Source organism: Lissotriton helveticus, chromosome 10, assembly GCF_964261635.1.
Source record: "Lissotriton helveticus chromosome 10, aLisHel1.1, whole genome shotgun sequence".
In the NCBI taxonomy this organism is placed as follows: Eukaryota; Metazoa; Chordata; class Amphibia; order Caudata; family Salamandridae; genus Lissotriton; species Lissotriton helveticus.
The window spans coordinates 381,414,040-381,436,742 of NC_136071.1; the positions used below are offsets into that span (position 1 = coordinate 381,414,040).

The window sequence follows — 22,703 nt, forward strand, 5'->3', positions numbered from 1 at the left end:
GTTGTTGGCAGGTAACACATCGCTTACATACTGATTCTGCTGCTATTCTGAATTTCGGGCAATACCAAGTCTGCCTAAAAACTCTCATCATAGCATCCCTTCCTAGATGTACTGGACCATGTATTTCTCTCGCCATGGGATTAGCTAATTCTTCAGGTAACACAGCTCTCCCATCTGCTGAAACCCAAAAATCCATTTCACTTCGCACACAGCCTGCTATTTCCCATGCCTTTTTCTCTTTTTCAGGTGCGTTCTCCTGCATTATTCTTAAATCCTCCCAAGTGTCTACAGTTTCTAACATCATACTTAATTCAGTCTTTTCTTCTGCACCTTCTATTTCCACCTTTGAGAAAGAATAACTTTGTTCCGCACAATAGCGTGCGACTTCATCAGCATATCTATTACCTTGTGACACAAAATCTGTATTCTTAGTATGAGCTACACACTTCACCACTGCAATATCAACAGGACCTTGTAATGCTTCTATCAGCAATCTCACAAATTCTCCATTTCGAATGGGCGAACCAGAGGAGGTCATGTAACCCCTCTGAGACCACAACTGCCCGAAATCATGAACCACACCGAAACCATATTGGCTGTCTGTGTAGATGGTGACTCTCTTTCCATTTCCTGCTATGCAGGCACGAGTTAGGGCAATAATCTCTGCTACCTGTGCGGAATGTACTCCTTCCAGGCAAGCGGCTTCCACAACTCCAGTAATGGTACAAACAGCATAAGCTGCTCTTAACCGACCAGTATCGTCTCTTAAACATGAGCCATCAACAAAGTAAATTTCATCGGGGTCAGACAATGGCTCATCCACTATATCTGGTCTGGGTTTCGTGCATAGTTCAGTCACATCAAGGCAATCGTGGTCTTCACATCCTTCGCCTTCTATTACAGTAGGTAATGGCATCAAAGTAGCAGGATTCAAGACAGAGCATCTCCTGAGAGTCACGTTTTCTGCGGCAAGTATAACTTGCTCATAACGCGTGAGCCTACTATTGGTCAGATGCTGCGTCTTCGTCCTGGTCATTAACAATTCAACTGAATGCGGTACATACACTACTACTGGATGTCCCATTACAATACTTTCGCTCCTTTCAATGCTGACACCCGTTGCAGCAACGGATTTGAGACATCCGGGCAACGCTGCGGCTACTGGATCTAATGTAGCCGAAAAATATGCAACTGGTCTACGGGCATTACCGTGGGTCTGTGCCAAGACTGACAAAGCACATCCCTCTCTCTCACAGCAATAGAGTGAAAACGACTTTTCATAATCTGGCATTCCCAGAGCCGGAGCACGACATAAATCGTCTCTCAGCTGTAAAAACGCCACCAGACATTCTTCATCCCATGGTACCGGATCACTCACCTCCTTGTGCGTCAGTTTCTGTAAGGGCTTTGCTTTCAGTGAAAAGTTAACTATCCACTGTCGGCAGTAACCCACCATTCCTAGGAACATTCTAACCTCTCTCTGAGTTGTAGGCGCATTCATTTTCATTATCGCCTCAATCCTCTCTGGGGACACCTTACGTTTCCCTTTTTCTAACCTGTGCCCTAGATACTGTACTTCTGTCAGACAATACTGTAACTTGCTCGGAGATACCTTATGTCCATTTTCAGCTAAATGATTCAGTAAGGCAATTGAATCTACTTTACAAGCTTCCTCTGTTTCTGACGCAACAAGTAGGTCATCTATGTACTGTACCAGAACCGAGTTCTGTGGCAGTACTAGATTCTCAAGATTCTTTTTCAACAACTGATTAAAGATGGATGGACTGTCTGTGAATCCTTGTGGAATTCGACACCATGTTAAAACGCGATCTTCCATTTTAAACGCAAAAAGGTACCTGCTCTCTTCATCCAATGGGATTGAAAAGAAAGCCTGACAAAGATCTATCACTGTGAACCATTCTGCTTGACATGGTATTTGAAACAATATCACTGATGGATTCGGTACCACGGGACAACATGAAACGACTATGTTGTTAATCTTTCGTAAATCCTGAACTATCCTAAACTTCCCACTAGGTTTCTGCAAACCCATAATCGGGGAGTTACAAGGACTGCCCACGATTTCTTTCAGTATTCCCTGCTGTATCATTGACTCGATCACAGGCTTTATTCCTGCAATCGTTTCCTGGGACAATTTGTATTGAGGCGTTCTTGGAAACTCAACATTTGGTTTTACCAGAATTTTTACCGGTTCCACCCCTTTAATCAATCCTATATCTTCTCCTGTGAAATCCCACACCTCTGACGCCACTGCATCTCTTAAGTCTTGTGGAAGATCTTCTACAGTCAGAGTAGGATATAGTTCTACACAGAATTTTGAATTGGCCACCTTAAAGGTAGCATCATCGTCGGTAGTCTGTACCTCCACTCCTTGTGGGGTGCAGTATATGGTGCAATTCAATTTGCATAACAAATCCCTACCTAACAGACATACCGGACTCGAGTCACAAACCACAAACTGATGTTCGTTCATGTGGTTTCCAATTTTCACAGACACTGGTTCTGTCAAGGGACTAGTCATTCTTTTATTTGCGACTCCTACCACCTGAATTGTTTCCCCTGACATCGGCAAGTCTGGAACCACCGCTGATCTCAGAGTCGAACGAGTAGCCCCAGTGTCCACTAAGAACGTAGTGGGACACCCTGCCACTTCTGCCTCAACAAATGGCCCTCTCTGATCCACTTCTAGAACTGCCCCGAGGGTACAGTCTTCTTCACTGCTCACCCGTTGTCCTGTCAATGGATCAATGTAATAACATTTTTCTTCCTCGATAAACAGAGGCATTTGTTTAAAGACCTTTCCTCCAGCTGCTATCTTCGGTGGCTGTGGGAATTGGGCCCGTGGAGCCGAAGTCCCCCCTTTGGCCACCTTACTGCTTGGGACTGTCACTTTTTGCACTGTGTCTTCTTGGACCTGCTCTTCTACTTCTTGCTCTCCGTTTTCAGGGTTAAAGGGACACTCGCGTCGCCAATGCCCCACCTGGTGACACAGATGACACTTGGTCGTTTTCTTTAAAGTGGCAAAATCTATCCTAGGTCTCTGCCCTTCTTCATTATCTTTGTTCTGACCATTTGGTTTTCGTCCCATCCCCTGCTTCTGCTGGCCACCCTTCCCAGCGGACTGCATTTGCACCACCATCAATTTCTCCTTTAGATTCTTGGCTTTAGAATCTATCTCGTCACTGCAGTACCTCGCATATCGTAAAATCTCATCTAGTGGTTTGTTCTGCCAACAGATTAAATGTTGCTGTATCATCAAACAAATATCAGGTCTCAACCCCAATACAAACTTTGACACGAACTGCCCTATGTCTTTGGGATCCATTACATCTAGTCCACTGTATTGCTTGAATGTTTTCAATAATCTTTCATAAAACTCGTGAACTGTCTCCTTGGGTTCCTGCCTTGTTCGGTCTATTTTTACCCAATCTATATCCTGTGGTGGTACCTTATCTTTCAGCCATGCTATTACCCTTTCATACTTTCGCATGACAATCTCAGATGGTCCATTTGTTCGAACATCCCTCAATGGTTCAGCATTTGGCCATTCGACACTAGTCTTGCACGGGGTCCACAAATCAGATGGGACCACGATGTCAAACAACGTGTTCAAATCTATCCACAATACTTTCGAAATTTTAACAAACCTCTCTACCTGCTTATACCACTCGACTGGGTTGTCCCGCAACTTCGGAAATGAGTTGGTAAATGCGGCTAAGTCTCCTCTACTCCAGGGTACATGTACATAATTTCCATTTGATATTTCTCGCAAAGGGAATGCCTCCATCTGCATTACCCTTCCCTCAGGGGTCATCACATTTGTACTTCGCCTAACTGTACCCTTTTTCGACCACCTTTCTTCCCATTTATCCAGTTCTCTCCACACTCTTATCCCTGTTACCAACTCTCTTATGTGTGTTTTTAATCCAGCAGTTCTCTTCTCATCTAGATCTTGGTCTGCGTACTGTAATCTGTGGTTGCTCTGCAATGCCCTTGTCCTAGACAAATCCACGGCATACTTGTCTGCCAAATCGGTCAGTTTTTCATGAACCGTTCTAGCTTTCCTAGTAATATCCTTTGCCATGAACAATAACTCATCCTGTTCATACAATTCTATCCTCTCCAAAGGCAATGTTCCATCTATTATCTCATCAACATCTGATTTTAAACTGGTAACATCAAGCCTTTTTGCCTTTATTTCCGCTTTCAAGACACTCAATTTAGCTCCTCCATCTGCATCTCTCCCATCCCAGCTCCGAGATCTACGTTTAGGTATTGGTGAATTATAGGGAGTCCTCCCCTGTTCCCATCTCTCTAAGTCCCATGCCTTTCCGTCTTCTCGGGGTGGGTGGTGAAACACTCCTTCATGCCTCCCAGCCTCTCTCTCTCCATCCTGGCTAGTTTCACGGGATTGAGGATAAGAGGGTCTATTACTCCCTCTTTCTTCCCTACTTCCCTGTGCTTCCTGAGTATTCGAGGCGTGGCGGGACCTATCGCTGTTCTCCTTTCTCCAATGTTGAACGTCTTCCCCAAGCGTATGATGAAGGCACCTAAACCTATTCTGGAAATTCCGTACCGCCTCATCTCCTCCGTTCCCCCAGAGACGGGACATTTCCTCACATTCTACAATCCTAGTATTTTGTTCCGGCTGTTCTCTCTGATTTGTAGGACCTGCATCCCCTCTATTCTCTTGACTTTGGCCTTCCCGGCCCTGACTGCTTTCGCTGGCCCCACAATGAGATACAGTCCCGTTTCCCCTGCTTTCCCACTCTGGTTCCGTTCTTGTCCTGTTACTCGGAGATACTATGGACCCGTCCCATTCCCTCAAATCAGCTCTTAACTCTGAAAAAGATCTTGGCCGCGGTCCCCTTAGATCCATTGGTCCTCTCGGACCTCCCTGTTCTGAATTGGGACCGACAGTTGTGTCTAATGGGGTGTTCCACGTTACCGAACCTGGTAATTGTTTCCATGCATTCGTCACATTATTCCTCCTTTCCATCTCAATCCTTTCCCTATCCAATTGCCTTTGTTGTTCCCCTCTATCTCTCTCAGAATTATAGATCGAAACTATGGGTCCTATTGTAACAGGCACTTGAAGAGCATCTGGCAATCCCACAGACTCAACCCTTTCTGTGGTTGGCGTTTTCTGCACCACAAACCTTCCCACTACACTCTGTACAGTGTTGTTTGGAGGTGTTTCTCCGCCTTTGCTAGGTGTCCATTCCGATATAGGGAGTGGTGTATATCCCTCTATCTCATTCCCATCTTCCCTTGCGAGCCCTCTATCTTCTATCAATCCCACTCTCGGAGGTGGTCTATCCATTAACAATCTGTTTATCAGATTGTCCTCCGACTCGCTTTCCTCGTCTTCTTCCATGAGGTTTCCTCCTCCTGACACCTCCCTCATCGGATACATTTTCTCCACCTCAATAGCCTGTACCCTCCAACGCTTTTCCTCCTCATCCCATTTGGAATCTCGCACTGCCCTTACCGATCGCGTCAGCCTTTGTTGACGCCTGTTCAAATTTCGGTCGTGTGCAGCCTTAATCCATGCATTAAGAGCCTCAAACTGTGTTGGTCTAGGTGAAGGTTTCAATGAGGACATGGTTGCTTTTAGCCGATGTAACACCTCTAACTTAAACGTTCCGTACTTTGGGAACTGCATTTCCTCATTTCCTTCCGTAAGCTTATTCCAAGCCCCAATCCATAATATCGTATGCAGCCCCACATTCGTTGCCATATAATGAGCTGGCGTACCCTCTGGGGGAGCCTCTTCCCCGTAATAATGTTCACTTCGTTTACGTTTAAAAATCCCTTTCAAACACTTAAAACACGTCATGATTTCTCTTTTCTCCGCGTTTGTTTACTTCCTGATGATATTCCACCAATCTCGGAGCCGTTCTCACTAACTGGCCTATCCGTACGCGGCTTTCCTCCGACGTCACTCTAGCCGCCCAACCAGAGCGCGGCTCTAGCTAACGTCACACCAACCGCTCAATCAGAGCGCGGCTCTAGCCGACGTCACCCGTCCCCCTTCGCAGCAGTTCCCCTCCTTTCTCAGCTCGTCTCCTCGGTCATGCACGCATCCCATTCATACACTGAAAAATGATTACTTCCGTCCAAGCGATCACCTTTCTTTGACTGTACGCCCACAGTCTTTCTGTAGTTGTCACCCTAACTTGGCGAGATGTCTTTCCGTTTACTTCCAGACAATCGCCTTCTCCGATAGGTTACTCACACACAGTAACTTTCGACCAGCGTCCGTTACTCATACACTCACTCTTACACTCCCCCTATCTTGGATCCACGGCGGTCAATGGTACCTCGTGACCTCCGTACTATGGTCGACAACTACCCTGGATGTTCGATACACCCAAAACCACTTAAGCTCTGGCCTGAACTTAAGATTTCACCAGTACACCCGTTTACCAGGTTACCAGTTTACCAGGTTGCGCGCGCTCACAACCTTCTCTCATTCACGCTACAGGCATTCAACTCCGCCAGACATTACAATACAAATACAACACAAAACACCGCAATCTGTTCACGCATGACCCTTTTTATACTCACTCTCCGATACTGCTGCTTTTCTCGCACCGTCTGCACCTTTCGGCACACGATTCTTCCGCTGCTCGTCTCTCGACGTCTCGGGCCTTGGGGTAAACTAACCTCTCTAGATTACCTTCCTCAAGAAGATAACCATCCTCTCTCTGCTACCAGCTGCTAACGCGGGATTACTGGTTACTAATTATCTTGCCAAATCCCTTCTTCCTGTCGACTGAATCGTTGGTACCTGTCTTGAGTAAAAGGTAATCTCGAGGTAAACAATCAATTTAAGAACTTACACCACTCTAAATGACCACTGACCAAAATTAAGTTTTAAAGATTTAATATAAAGTCAAAGATAACTGAAGATACAAACTTCTCAAAATGAGATTCAAAAGGTATATCGGAATCACTATGAACATGAACTTCTTGAATAGTCTGAGTCTGAAGAACAAAATAATAAGTACAAGTTCGAATACCATCAGGGTTGCTAAAATGGATACAAGTTGCAACCTCAAAGTCATTACAGAAAAGAAAATTAAGTTTAGTCTGTCCCTACACTATACTAAATGACATCCCTACTTAACAAGATCTTAACCCTCTAGGTGTCAGCCGTGGTGACTTCCTAAGAAGATCACGCACTTCTCTTTGTCTCTTCTCTGATAATGGGTCTCTCCTGATCAGCCTATCTGCCTACCCATCCGTTTCCTTAGGCTCCCAAAATCATCTGCTCTGCTTTCCTCCCGGGTCACTTTCCCTAATACCAAATCACATTTCCAATAGAAACGCCCCTTGGGACGCCCCTCACGTGGTACATCTTTCCGCGGCAAACTCCATGATGGTACTCTTGAAGACCCTCGTTAAAGTTGACCTTGGTTCCCAGGCAGCTTCTTCAGTGAGCTGATACCCCCTGAAATTCCTGGAAACTCCTACAGGCCTGCGCAAGGCGCCACTGAACAAAGTCCCTTTCATTCGAGCTGATTAGGACCCTCGCACCTGCATACAGCTCGTCCTGCAGTGGGCCTCAAATTCCAGACTTCACCATATCTTAGGCCATAAAACACCCTCAGAGCTCCATACTGGACACCTCACGACCTCTCCTCTAACGAGCACATGACGATTTAGACTACATGACATTATCGGCTCTGGCCTACTTGATTTACATGCAGCAGGTTCCTGCACTCTTAAAACGTTGACTTGATTTAAACAGCAAACATTCTTAACTAGCATACGTTTCTAAAATAACACATCTATAAAGCATATACTTTTAACCCTAAGTTCAATAGTACATTTTGAAAGAACCATGTCAACCTTGTCTCACATTATTTTAGCAGCACGTTTAGATTTGCTTGTGAATTGCCATGAGGCCTACACAAAATACTGGGTTTTTAGAGTTACATTCAACTCTTACATTATTCCTTTAACATGAGAACATGAGGTTTTCATATTCATCCCAAACATTTCTACATTAATCTCACACAGTTATGATTATTGTTACTCTACTTAAACATTCTATGCATTTCACCACTGAATATAAGACACTCTGTGTATTTCACTTCTAAATATAAACACTCTGGTGCAAAGTACATGTGAACTAACTACGTGCTTGTAAATATGGCGTACTTATAAATTTTTTTTCAAACTTGTGCTCTCTCACTGGTATCTGGGTTTCCAGCGTCCCTGTGCACTCCCTCGCCTGGATAAAAAAGGCCTATTACCTCTGTTGTAGCCTCCTCTATAGTTTGTGCCTGGATCGGTATCAGTATTGGTGCCTTCATTATCAGACCCAGAGGTGTCTGAGAAGGTGGTCAGATATACAATATAGGATGCAATGGGCCAGAATAGCTATTCAATGTGAACCTATTGATCCACATGGAGAACTCAGACTCTGTATTAGCCTAAGAAGACAGAACTTCTCTGAAAAGATAAAAAATGTGACGGTATGCGTTAATAGTTGAAGTAAATATATGCCATCACATATGTATATATGTATATAGTAGGATAGCTTTGTGCACTTTCAAGGTATTTTCCCCTTGTTTTTAATCACGATTCTGTAAATATTGAAACACTATATGTTTTTGTAATTTTGTATGATTAGGACAACACACTGACACTGACAGGAATTCTTATGTATTTTTTGTTTGCATAGGTACATTTGGAAAACTCATCATGGCTTCCTGATGAAGGCTAATAGCCGAAACGCGCGTAGTTATCTTTAGCCATGTTTTTAGACTAAAATGTTAGCTAAATAACAACAAAAGTCTCCGTACAATGAACTGTAATGTAATGTATTGTAACCTAAAAAGAACAAACATGTACAACATTATGTATTTGTAGATCATATATCACAAATATATAGGAGATACAAACGTATATTTTTTAGACCATTACCAAATAAAATAAATATATATTTTTTGTACCATACATATTGTTATCATATAGTTATTACTGTCTGATGTCAGTTCATGTCCACATGATATCCTTGTTCCTAATTTCCTGTTTTTCCAAATACACATTTCACATGTATCCAAAAATAACATTTAAACCTTATAATCAGCCATCATGTTCACCCCTTGTTGGACTTGGCCCTTCTGGCAGGTTCACCCCTGAACTTTTTGCTTTTCATGGTAACCTGGTGATGGTGATTTTTGGTTTCTGCGCACTTTCACTGTGTCCCAGTGGAAAGTGCGTGCGCACTCTGAGTGCGTGTGGTGAGGTGGGCCTGCCCTCCCATAGGAATGCATGGGGAATGTCTGTGTCCCTGGTAGTTCCTGATGCGTGAGGTGTGCAGGCCCGAGTTTGGTATGTGCGGACTCGTGAGATTGAATGCTGCGCAATGATGTGTGCGGCGTGAATGTGTCTAGTGTGGAAGTGCCACTTCTAGACATGGGTGTGCATGTGCAGTGAGTGTGCTGGCGTGTGATTGGCTGGAGCTGGCTGGTGAGCCTGGCTCCTGGAGTCTGGATGGGTCTGACACGGTGGTGAGTGTTGAGATTAGCATGTGAGATGTGAGGGAGTGGTGCACCTGGGACCTGAATAGGGCTGGGCTTTCCCCACACAATGCTGGCTTCGCCCCCTGTGGTGCGACTGATGACCCTAGCCTGCCTGGTGAATAGGAAGGGTGGCTGAGCACATCAAGAGTGCTCCAAAACCAGCTGTGACTGGTTTTTCCCCCACCCTGCACCCTGAGACAAAGGGATTTAATGTATAAAAAGGGGCTGTGTCCCCCTGCAATTTGTTCTCATCCTGGATCCTTTTCCTGAGGGGGGCTGCTGATGGGCGCCAGGAGGACCGCCCAGCTCACATTGCCTCCGAGTTCAGCCTTACTGCTCGTGTCACGTTACCAAAGAGGGTGACCAGGGGTTATCTTGGTGTGTAACTCCCTTGCCCTGACTTAGAGTGGTGGTCTCTGACTGACTTTGGCGCAAGCCCTGGCCAGCCGGGTATCCCATTTCTAACACCCCTACAATACAAAGTATACACAAAGTGATGAATGGGATCTTTGATTATAATCTCTGTTGCTGGTAATTCTTCGGGTCAGCATCCCAGTGCCTTATTTTGCACAGAATGTCACCTCAGCCTAGACCCTGCCATATGCAAATCAGCCTTGACCCTGCTCCAGTAGCAACAGTCCAGCCCAAACAGCTAGGACAGGTCCTCCTTGACCCGGAACACAAACAGCACTAGGCATAACGATAAACACACAAATATCTCAGAGAGAGCGCAGAAGTCTTGCACGTCCAACAAAGCACACTTATGGCAGACTGTGCAAATACCAAATATATATAACATACCATGGCATAGCATATCATCACAGAATAGTCTGGTGAGTTTTTGGAGAAGCAGACAGAAAGATAAGCCAGTATATTTCAGGCACAACAATGGTTTACAGTTTTATGGGCAGGATGAATGATGAAGGACAGACAGACACAGTGATAAGCAGGTGTATGGAATGGCAGGCTGTCAGATGGGTGAGTGCATGGACAGCAGAAGGATAAATGAGTTTAGGGGCAGTCAGTGGTGGGATGAATTCAGATGACTGAATGCTGGATGGGCAGACGGATGGAATGACTCAGAAGAGAAAGGTGGACTAATGGATTTGGGACAGAATGAAGATGAATCGGTTTATGGACAGACACACAAATGATCCAATGAAAGATGAGTCTGAGGACAGAATGAGAGATTAATCCGACTGGCAGAAGTAAGAATGAATTGTTTTACGACAGACAGAAAAATGATGAAAACGATAATGAACCGGCAAGTATTTATAATTTAAGGACATTCACACGTCTGTAGCTATTGGCGTCAGGACAGAAAGATGGGCAGTGGTGACAGCTGGACAGATGAAAACAATCCTCACCAGTGGGGAACCAGTTGGATGGCACTTTGTGATTGGTGTCCTTGAGGGGTGAACCAAGCATTTCCTTCTCCATGACGACCTCGAAGTTCAGAATGAACATGATGACCGTGCCATCCTCGCTTTTCACGGGCACTACGTCCACCAGGCAGAGGAAACAGCTCCCTGGTTGAGAAGGAGGAAGTGAGACTTTTAGGTCAGATGGCAAATATCTTGAGTAATTTCATGATAAGTACTATATCTGCATCGAGGTAAGGTCAGCTCAGTTGGAAAACTCTCATATCCCAAAAAATCAATGATCCCCTCATAATAACTCAATCCCAAATGGACACATTTTCAATAAAAGTGCTCTTGATTTAATCTCTAGTTTACAGTGTGCCCCGCTATGTCCTGCATGAGAGACCTTACAAAATGATTTATCAGAAAGCCTCTTTTTTATCAACTAAGTCCTGCACGAGACCCCAGAAGGATACAAGTGTAGGGGTATATGTACTAAGATACCAATCAGCGCAGCGTGGTGCTTCACAGCCAGTCACCTTGCGTCGCTGCGCTACATGATAGGGAAAGGGCAGAATGCACTGTTCTTAATAATGAACAGCACATTCCTGTCACTTCCAAGAGCCAACACAGGCAGCATGGCACCCTGAGCAAGGGTGCCTTCGTCGTAGCCAGGATTGTGTAGTGTTCCGACGTGCGAGGTGGCATTCCAGCCTACCCACGCTGTCGGGAAAGGCGAGCGCTGACGTGTGACGTCAGACGCTCGCGCATATAAATAAAAGGGCGTGGCCTCGGCTGGGCAGTCGGAGCCGCGTGCGCAACCCAAGTACTGGCTCCTGTGGTTCTTAGCGCAAGCGCGCTAGCTACGCAGATAGCGTCTTTCAAAACGCTACAGATTGTATTTGTGCAAGATGGAACACCTTCCTGCACAAAGTCAATCTCCTGAGGCATTTTCCTCTTTCTGTGTGTGCTACAGAATACAGCACACACAGAGAGAGTAAGTAACAAGATAAAATACAGATATTCTCCTTGTTACGCCTCACCTGGAAAGGCGTAGCATCGAGAAGCATTCCCAGGTCTGCCAGTATTGGTACACCTGGGAATGCTTCAGAATCCATGCTTAGATGCGTGGGAACACCCACCCTCCACCCAATGGAACGCCTTCCCAGGGCAGATTAATGCAACGCAGCAATTTGCGTTATATTGCGTTACTCTGGATTTATCAAGACACTCGGACTACTAAAGGTGGCCTTGCATGGCTTGATTAATTATACTTAGGTTTTGCATCACCCTTGTACTGCAAAAGGGCGACGCAAAACCTACATAAATATGCCTGTAATCTTTAAATGTTTCCATAGCAAGACCTCAGAAATGTCTATTTACACATAAACTCTGGACTCATTCATGAGTTTTCTCACCGTAAGTGTCTGCAGAGGTGTTTCAAGCAACTTCAGATCTCATTTGCGAGATCTCAGAAGCAATGGTTGAGATTTAATGGAGAGAGGACTGTAACATATTTGCATATAACCTCAGTCTATGAGACCGCCCTCACTTTCTGTAGTGAAATCTCAATACACTTTATGCATAGGTGTCAATTCACTAAAATGATAGTTGAGTAGAAAATGACATTATGCATGAACAAGTGTTCTCAAACTACTGCGTTTCAGAATGCCTTATGGAACCCTGGCTTCCTATTCCTTTGCGCTTAATTTTAGCTGTATTTATATTGCTTCCAGCCCCCTAATGAGGTTACGAAATGAATTATCAAATGGGTAGGATGCCACAAAGTGGATTGTGCTTGGTTGGAAGGATATTGGATTGTTGTGAGCCCTCGCTGGGAAGTGATTTGATGTCATGTACTTTGAGTATGTTCGTCTTGTATCATTGCAATCTTACGGCAGTGTGTATGCATGGAGAGGAACAAAGTAGAGTGAGAGATAGTTGCATGTATGTACCATGTATGTATGGAGGTTATGGTGCTGAAGCATATGTTCTTCATATATTTCAACTAGGTCGTGCAAGTATTTTGTCTTTGCCATAAGAGGAATCTAACATTTGGCTTCCTGATTGCACTGAGAAGGACAATCTAACAATGCATAACAATTTATAGAATGGAAGGCTCAGTACTGACCCTTATCCTAGGCATTAGCAAAGGGTCCTATTCTCTGAGTATTTTTTTAGTTTTATTTGTGTCAAGGATGGGCCATTTCTGTGGATGAACCTGTGGGTGATGAAGAGTGCCTTAAAAGTGGCTTGTCTAATCTTGGTAGCCAGTGAAGTATTTGGGAAACTAGTGAGATTTACCCCTGTGGCAGAATACTCAGGAATTGTCTTGCTGCCCTACTGGTATTTTATGCAGTCTTCAGAGTCATAGAAATGGGGGCCACCGGGCCACTACATAACGTTAATTTGTATATTTTTCTTTTATTTATTTATTTATTTGTGCGTTTTTATATAGCGCGGACTTTACCCGAAGGTGTCAGAGCGCTTCACAATAGGAACAGAACTGATACATGAGAACATTACAAGTGAACAAAATACAAAAGCAAACGTTACATTAAATGAAGCAAAAAAGACAATCGTGAGCCAACAAAATACAAGAGGTAGCAAACGGTGCATTACAAAAGTGACAATCGTGAGACGGGATAAAATTGAGACGGGATAAGATTAATTGTGGCCCCTATTGTCTGTGGAAAACCTAGGTGTAGGGAAGTGTGTTGAAGAGTTTACATGGCGTGAAAAATGATTCATTGATTCAGTTGCAGAGTAAGGGAAATCCTGGAGTCCATGATCCCTTCCAGGTTTCCTAACTCAATTTATGGGGCTGGTGGTGGGCCTAGTCACTGAGAAGAGATGGATACCTGTTGCTAGTTTTTTCTTTACCCACAGATTATTAACCATACTTTAAGAGTCCAAGTAGTTCCCAAACTTCTTTTGGTCGATGACCTGGAGACAATGATCTAGCCCTAAGGTGTCAACTTTTTGTGGTTGCTCTAGTTTTAGGATGATCTGTTTATTTAGCCTTGAAGTCACAGATTAAGCTAAAAGTGTTGATGGTGTCCAGTAGGGTAAACAACGTTTATAACGAAACGTTGTCTCCGCGGGGAATCACAACGCGGTCGTTATCACGACCGCGTTGTGATTCAGCATACCTTTACTCCGCAAGTCAGAACAATGACTTGCGGAGGAGGGGGGGAGGTGTTGGATTTAAAATCCAACACCTTCCCTAGTGTCCGCATAGACTGGAGTTGGAATGGTAAATTATACTATTCCAACTTCCAGCGCCCCCCCTCAGCAAGTCGTTGTTACGACTTGTGGAGTAAAGGTATGCGGAATCACAACGCGGTCGTGATAACATCCGCGTTGGGATTCCCCACGGAGAAAAAGGCTGCGGGATTACATCATACATTCGTCCAGTAGGGACTGAGATAGGTGAAGTGAAAAAATCGAAGAATAAGACTACAAAAATTACAAAGTTGGCGCTAATAGATGCTCAATTGAATCGAATCAGGAAAGAGATATGGTGCTAGATCTGTCCCCTGAGGTAGGTAGAGGTTCCAGCCATAGATGCTTCCTTAGATTGTAAGATCTGTTAGCTACAGTAGGAAGATGTGATGGTGGTATCAGAGGTGGCAGATAGGTCCAGCAGTCAATCAATCAGTCAATCAGGACTTGTTCAGCACACTACTCACCGGTGAGGGTCTCAAGGCGCTGGGAGGGGGGAGGTAAGCAGAGGATAAGCAGCTCCGGTCAGTCGAAGAGCCGGAGTAGTGAAGCCACTCCAATACTATCCAGAGTTGTTTTCAAGTCATTGGTCATTCCATATGGATAGCAGATTCAGTGCTTCTACCTCGGTGGATGCCCTTTGATGGTAAAGAAAAGGTTACTTCAGTCTATGATATCTGAGATCTGAGTGAAGGCAGCTCTTTCAATCAGTTTTCCTAAGAATAGGATATACAAGATCAGCTGTTGTGTGGCTGGATATGCTAGATAATTGTTAGTCTTCTTCATAAGTGCTAGAGCGAGATTTTAAGGATGAAAGATTAAGTGCTTGTAGTTAGGGAGGTGCTGAGGATTCTTCTTAAGCAAAACTCATCCGTTCTTGGGAGTAAGATGGCCTTGAAGGTTTGTGATGGGTAGGATTGTGAGCTGGGCCACTTGCTCAGGCAGGGTCTTTAAATTGCAACTCCGAAAATTGTTTGAAAGGATCTGTGTCCTATAGACGGCCACAGACATTTATTTTATTAATTGCTGTTTGAACATATAGGCAATCAGTTGATTGTGGGCTTCTTGCTCGTAAGGTACTGTAACTAGACCTTTGCTTTTGAGACAAGGCGAGGTGCGATGGATCCACAGAATGATATGGTATGTGAGGTCTTGGTATCAATTCAGTCTAGGTTGTGGAATTCTGTATGGATCCACTGTAGTTACTTTGAATGAAACTTGGTTGGCTTTGCAGACCCAATGGGTGTAGTGGAGCATCTTAATTGTAGATTCTTTTGTGACACTAGATATGCCTCTTGCCTTGTGGTTCTTTGATTTCTTACACTGGTATTTTGGTACACTGCATTCCATCCTCAGTTTCCTTATATTTTTCTTGAGCAATGAGGTCCTCAACCTGTGGTTACAGAATGAGGGCATCTTGAGAGGGTATCAGTTTGACAAAACCTTTGGAAATCCAGTTTTAGATCTGTTCGTCTTCTGGTATTCAGATGAGGGGGGAAGGGGATATGAAGCTGTCAGATGCTGAGAGATTGAGTTTGTTCCACTGTTTGTAAATAGCATTGTTGGTCCCTATTGCTATAAAATGTGCTCTTTAAAGAAGGTTCAAGGAGAAGGTAAGGAGGCAGTGGTTATAGGATGATTTCCTGTACCTGTGATGAGCCTGGTGGAGCAAAGATTGCATCCAAGGATGTGTAGCTCATTCTTCTGGTCCAGAACAAGTTGTAATAGATTGATGAAGTCACAAGGGATCTCAGGTGGAAGAAATTAGAGTGGTTTAAGAAGAGGTTATTGGTGTCCAAGTATGCAGAGGTTGGTGTGGTTTACTGTGATGTCCAATGTGGTGCCCAGGAAGGCTCTGCAAATGCTTAGTTGTTTGTCTGGGGTGTATATGCCAATAGGAATGATCATAAGAAAGTAAGTAAGGTAGAAGAGTGAATGAGACATCATTCACATTTGGTCAAGTTGAGTTCTTGAAAGCTTGTGATCTATGGGGTGCTCTTGAAAATAACTGCTAGCCTTCTTCCATTCTTCTTGGGGCAGTTCCAGGTGAAGAGACCACATCTACGTGGATTGACTTGTGGAAGACCTGAAAAACATCACTTCGTAACCAGGTTTCATTGATGAACAGAAGTCTGGGTTTGAGTCAAAATTAAATTTGTAGCTGTTTAAGCAGTTCAGATTCATTGATTGTGCATTATCTAGGAGACTGCACCCTTGAGGAGCGGTAGATGGGTGTGAGATGGGGCAATTTAGTAAGGAGAGATGTTTCAAGTGGAGGAGTATGGATATAAGGAGATACAGGATCTAAGAGTGGCTGGGTTGGAGACAATGATCTGGTGTAGCTCACAGAAAAAAGAGAACGTCGGTCAACATGCGGATTTTAGATATCATATGGTATACCCTACACTTTGAGGGTGACTTATTGTTGCTAGGTGTCAATACTTTAACCTCAATCATTTGTTTAAAAAAAATAACATTTTTATTAGCTTTTATCATCATAAAAGTAAACATCCAGCATGTCAATGTCGAGCAACACACCCATTTCCCCACCTCCCCACCCACAGTTCCTTCCCTTAGATCAAAAACACAATTCGTAGTATCCAATTGAGCAGTTAGACCTCCTACCCAACTCCCTTCACACAACAGCCTCAGACCCTTCATCCAGATCTGTTCCCTGACGAGTAAGTGCTCATACCCCCCAAACCTCAATCATTTGTTGATTAGGTTATAGGTTCCTGACGAAGTGCCCTGATCTGCATGGACTTAGCATGGCACAAAACATATTGGCTGACCTTTGTTTTTATTTATAACCAGAGGTCCCAAGTATTAAAACTCTCAGGGTCTCTCTTAGTTATTTGATGCCACTATTACACTAATCTACACACACACAGCACTCCACTTCCACTTCACCATAGTGTCTTTTTTTGAAACGACCTCCAGCAAACATCCCCTATAGGGGCACGCTGGGCATTGCACCATCGACTCATGAGGAGCTGCCTGCTGATGAGGCATGACACCCATCTGGGTGTATGAGTGTTCTTGATTCTGAGCAATCAGATCCCCCGATCTGCTTGCTCAGACCCCTCCCGACCTACTGCCTTTTCTATTTCCTTATGTCTAGTTTGGTGTCTAAAGAATTGTAAATTAAAGCCCTCTTTATTGCTAAAATTTGACTTTCAGTCACAATTCTCAAAATGACACTTTTAGAATGTTGTCATTTTCTTGTCCTGACCTTTTGGTGCCTGCAGCCTGTATCCTGTGTCACATGACTAGGCATAGCTGGCAGTTGGTCTTTGTGTATTACTCCCAGACAGTGAGACAGAGGGGGAATAGGTGTTGGCAGTACGGACCATCTCTGACATGATAGGGGGCAGAGCTGTCAAATACCTCACTTGCACATCACAAAGCCTCTGCCTGAGCACACTCAAAAAGGTTTTGGCACTAGTCTTTAGTGACCCTATACCAGCTGAGGCCAGGGCAAGGAGTCAGGAAATTCCAAGCACCTCTCAGGTGGAATCTCTAGAACCTTCTTGTACTTTAAAGCTGGCACCAAGCATGAATAGTGGACCCTCTAACCCAACTCCACAGTACACATTTGGACCTGTGGAAGACTCCAAAGAAGGACTGCTGGGCTGCTCTGATGCAAGAGGGTGGCTCCATATTATCCTCTGCAACTCTACTGCTGTGCTGTCCTGCTGCTTGAGTCAGAATGACTGGACCTGCATCTTGAACCCAGGATCACCAAAGTGACTCCAAGGGCTAGAGGGGAAAGAGGTGCCTTGCCAGCCCAGCTGTGCTCTTTACCAAACCCAGCATGAAGTGACACGAAGCCTAGCAAAGCCTTCCAAGACTCATTGCTCAGCTGTCATCCCATCAGAACTGATGCAACTCCACACAAAGCCTGGCCACACAGCTACACCAGGACCGACACAGTGTAACACAACTTCACAGCTTCTCGGAACAGACACTGGACGATGTGAAGCTATGCAAAGCGACACCGCGCACACCGTGCACCAGGATTTAAGGTACTTTGTTGAGCGAGCCTAACTTGGTCCCTGTATCCAGCTACATCATGGTCAACCTGAACTTGTGACTTCGTCCCGGTCCAGCATGACAGAAACCCAAAGTTGGCGCCTTATGCTTGTGTGCACTGTTTTTACCTAAATCTTTGAAATTGCATATCTCCAGTTCTACCAATTGGATTTTTGTTGTTTTGGTCTCAAATACTTTAGTACATTTAGTCTATTTTTTTAATTGTTGCAGGATTTTTCTTCTGTTATGTTTTTCTTTATTACTATTTAAAGTGCTGCATAAATACTTTACACTTTGCCTGTAAGGTAAGCCTGGCTGCTTTTGAGTCAAGCTACCACAGGGGTAAGCACGGATTAATTTGGGGGTTGCTTTTCTTTCACCCTGATTAGAACTGTGGTTGCTGCTTGGGTAGGGTTTTTCCCCACTCTCCCAGTAAACCAATTTCCTACAAGATGCATGAGGAATATTTAGAGGGTGGAAGAAAATTGGGAAGAGGGGGTAGGATGAGATGGATTATGCAAGAAAGGTGGTTAAAAAGAATGTTGTGAAGGGATGTAAGAAGATGGAGGTTACACAAGGAAGTGAGGAGAGCTAGAGAGGTACGGGACATTTAGAGGGGGAGAATACAGGAATATATAGGGTAGGAAGTTGTGTTAGCAGAAACAAAAAGCTCAGGTACATCAGAGGTAAAGGTTACAAAATGAATGAGGTAGAAGTAGGTCAGAAGGCTAGGTGCAGGACAGCGCATGTATAGTGTTAGAAATGGGGGTCTCTAGTTGGCATTGGTTTACACCTTTGTCCAAGTAGGGACCCTTCTTCCTAGTCAGGGTAAGGGAGTTACACTCCTAAAATAACCACTGACCACCCCCTTGGTAGCTTGGCACGAGCAGTCAGGCTTATCTCAGAGGTAGTGTGTAAAGCATTTGCACATAACCAACAGTAATACGCTGAAAACACTACAAAAGGACACCACACTAGTTTAGATAAAATATCCAGTATTTTTATGCTTCTAAAATAAAACCAAAATGATAAGAATCCAACATACAGTACTTAAAAATATATGCTTTGCAAGATATCCGTTAAATTGGAGAAATATTTCAAAAACACAGTTCTTCTGAGTCGGTAGCTCCGTCCAGGCCTACCGCGATGCTGATAACAATAGACTCTAACAGTTCCAGATGACCTCGTCGGTACGGGCCAGCTAAAGCGTTAACAGGCTTGTGAACAGCACCTTTTTCATTGCAGCCGACACGTAGGTGAGAGTCGGTTGAGGCAACTGTCGCAGTTGCATTGCAAAATAGAAGCGGTGCATTGTGCGGTGCCCTCACGAGGAGGTGCAGGCAACGACTCAGTGACGATCATTCAGCTGGCAGCGGTGGGACCAAGGCTTATGGTGCGGGGCCAGGTAGTGCTGGCAGGTTGCGGGGCAAGAGACGGAGCCAGTTAGCAGGAGCTGGTGTCGGTCGGCCCAGACTGCTGTGTGGGACGAGGAAGTGTGTTGTGAAATTTATGAGTGGTGCCCACAGCCACGATGCGGTCATGGGTGTCAAAGTCAGCGGGCAGCGACGGCGTCAGTGGGACCAGGGCGTCAGGGTGAAGGGAGGCCGTGCGGAGTGTGGTGCCCACAGGTCACGTGCAAGCGGCGACTTGGTGGCAGCATCGTCGGTTGTCGTAGTCGGTGAGACCAGGGTTGCGGTGCGGGATGTGGCGGTGCCTTTTACTGTGCCTTCAGCACATGGAGCCAGCGATGGAGTCAGTTGCTTTTCCCTTCTCTGTGGCAACTGAAACAGCGGTTTCAGAAGAGTTACCAAGAGGTTGGTGAAGTCTTTGCAGTTCCTGAGACTTCAGAACAGGAGGCAAGCTCTACTTCAAGCCCCCGGACATACTAAACACAAGTAAAGAAAGTTCAGTCGAGTCCTTTCACTGGCCAAGGCAGAAGCAGCAACCGCAGGCCAACCCAACAAAGCAGCAATACAGCAACAGGGCAGTACTCCTCCTGGCAACTCTTCCAGATCTTTTTCTTGGCAGGTTCCTTGAGTCCAGCGAGTTCTAAAGTTCTGGGCCCCAATATTTATGCTCAAAATTACTTTTTTCTCTCAGGCACAGAGTGTCTGTGCTTAGTCCAAACCAGTTGTGTCCTCTCTGGTCCACCTTCACGGCAGGAGGTTGAGACAGCAATGTCCCAGGCAGACTAGGCCCATTCAGGCGCAAGGCAATCTCCTCCCACTACTCTAAATGTAGCCCAGGTCTATTCAGCCCAACCCTGACTCATCCAGGAACGGTAGGACACAACTCGACCTCCCCAGTTGCTGTCTGAGGAGAATGCACATCCCCAGCCCCTGTCACTCCAAAGCCAGACAGTCAATTCACAAACCCAGAAGAGCCACACAGGATGACAAAGGAAGAAAATACCTACTTTCTAAAAGTGGTGTTTTCAAACACAGAACATAAAAATCATCTTTACTAAAAAATGAATTTTTACATTCTGAGTCAAGGCATACTAAACTCTATTTTCCTATCCTGTCCCACTGCAAACTTAGGCTTATAAGATGTTATAAGTTAACTCCCATTCTATCCTATGGGACAGATTGCTTTTCCATAATGAAAAACGAAATGCACTGTAATTCACTACTAGGACACATCACACACACCAGTACATGTTCTACCTTTAACACACTCAGCACCCTGCCCACAGGGGTACCTTGGGTCTACCTTAGGGGTGACATATGTAAGTAAAGGCAAGATTAGGGCCTGGCAAATGGGTGCACTTGCGTCGACATGGCAGTTACAAACTGTGCGCAGGCCCTGCAGTCGCAGGTCTGAGTTACCTTTCCAGGGTTATTTCTGTGGGTGGCACAATCAGTGCTGCAGGCCCACTAGTAGCATTTGATTTACAGGCCCGGGAAGTCTCAGTGCACTGTACCAGGGACTTACCAGTAAATCAAATATGCCAATCATGGAAACACCAAATCATAATACAATTTACAACAGAAGCATTTGCGCTTGAACATTTAACAACAGTGAGAAAGTGCGCAGAGATACTAAACCAGAAAAAACAAAGTAAAAACTGGGAGGTCAGAAAAACAAAAGACAGGGGAAACACACCAAAAGATGCCAGGTCTAACACAGATGATAGAGGAATGTTAGGGTAGAGTAGAGAGCATGGGGAAAAGGTGTAGATTGAGATGATAGGAGTGGGCAAAGTGTTCACATGGGAGGGGAAGTTTACATAAGATGGAGGTGCAGGTTGAATGTAGTAGGAGGTAAAGTGGGTAAGAGCCAGATGAAGAGGTTACTAAAGGTGAGGAATGCAAGAGCAATATTGCAGTAGACTGCATACATGCACCTTTCTTAGTGGTTCGCAGCCTCTTTTTGGGAGGTTTTTATTGAATGAAGAGTGCTCTCTGGAGTCCTGTGAAGAAACTGTGGCGCATCGAAAAATACAGCCCTGAAACCTTCAGCTTCAGTTCTTTACGAAAAACCTTGTCATATTTTCATGATTTAGTTAAACGGTACAGGACAGAACGTGTACCCTATGGAATAAAAAAATAATTTCCCTGCAGTTTGTGCACCACAAACAAAAGAAACACAAGCTCTGAAAAGCGAAGCCCAGCACCTGCACCTGCACACCCCCATCCGCAAGGTACTGCCTCCTCCTGAGGGACAACCAAAAGGAACCATTAGTGAAAGCACCATGGGAGGAATGAGGCACACAAAGGAGGGACATTTTCAACTAGAAATACAGGATGTAGGTTTAACCCCTTCGGTGCTCATGACGAGCTCAGCTCGTCATGGCATATACCTCTCAGGTGCTCATGATGAGCTGAGCTCGTCATGACCACACCCGTTTTTATTATGGCCCAGCACAGCAGGGGAATAGCTCCAGCAGCCATGAGGTTAAGGTGGAAGAGCATCCTACACTTAATGAAAAAGAGTTAAAAACAGCAAAAACTCTGAAAATGCTTACACGATTTACTATATGAATATAAAAGGCCACCCTTCGAGCATGAATGAACAATCATGACAAACTCTCAAGCTATGAGATCACATGCCATGTAATTAGCATATTACAAAGATATATATATCCCAACACCACTAACCATGTCCCAATGGTGTGCTGTAAGCTTGCACCTCGTTTTAGGAAAGTAAAACTTTGAATGCTAATTCACATCTGCCTTGTAAACGTGGTCAAAGTGACCATGTAGTATGAGAATGGAAAAGGTATTGCAAGTAAATAAACAACCTCTCCATACGTGAGATGTTAAAGGGGCGTATTTTTTTTACATAAAAGCAAAAAAAGAAAAACACTCCGAAAGCCACATAAGGAAGTCTCCATTAACTGTCCGTGTTGAAATGGCCATAAAATAGTGGATTTTAAAATAAACGATTGAACAGAGAACAGGCATTTCTAAACCGAGTTAAAAAAACTGACTGTAGCTAACTGAAGGGAAAACTAATGAAGTCTAAAAGATGGAACAAAAGGTCACAGGTGGCACAGTCAGTTAAAAACATGAAACAAGTCTAT

The 22,703-nt window shown here is 44.6% G+C and overlaps 1 protein-coding gene across 2 annotated transcripts in view; it reads right to left on the reverse strand.

Moving 5' to 3' along the window:
* The window catches only part of KCNH2 (potassium voltage-gated channel subfamily H member 2), a 1,950,790-nt gene that overhangs the window by 1,037,618 nt on the left and 890,469 nt on the right, over positions 1-22,703 (reverse strand). For both annotated transcript variants that reach the window (XM_078662767.1, XM_078662768.1), the window contains one exon: positions 10,928-11,089. In XM_078662767.1, coding sequence (XP_078518893.1) covers positions 10,928-11,089 — 162 coding nt within the window. The remainder of the gene's footprint in view (positions 1-10,927; positions 11,090-22,703) is intronic.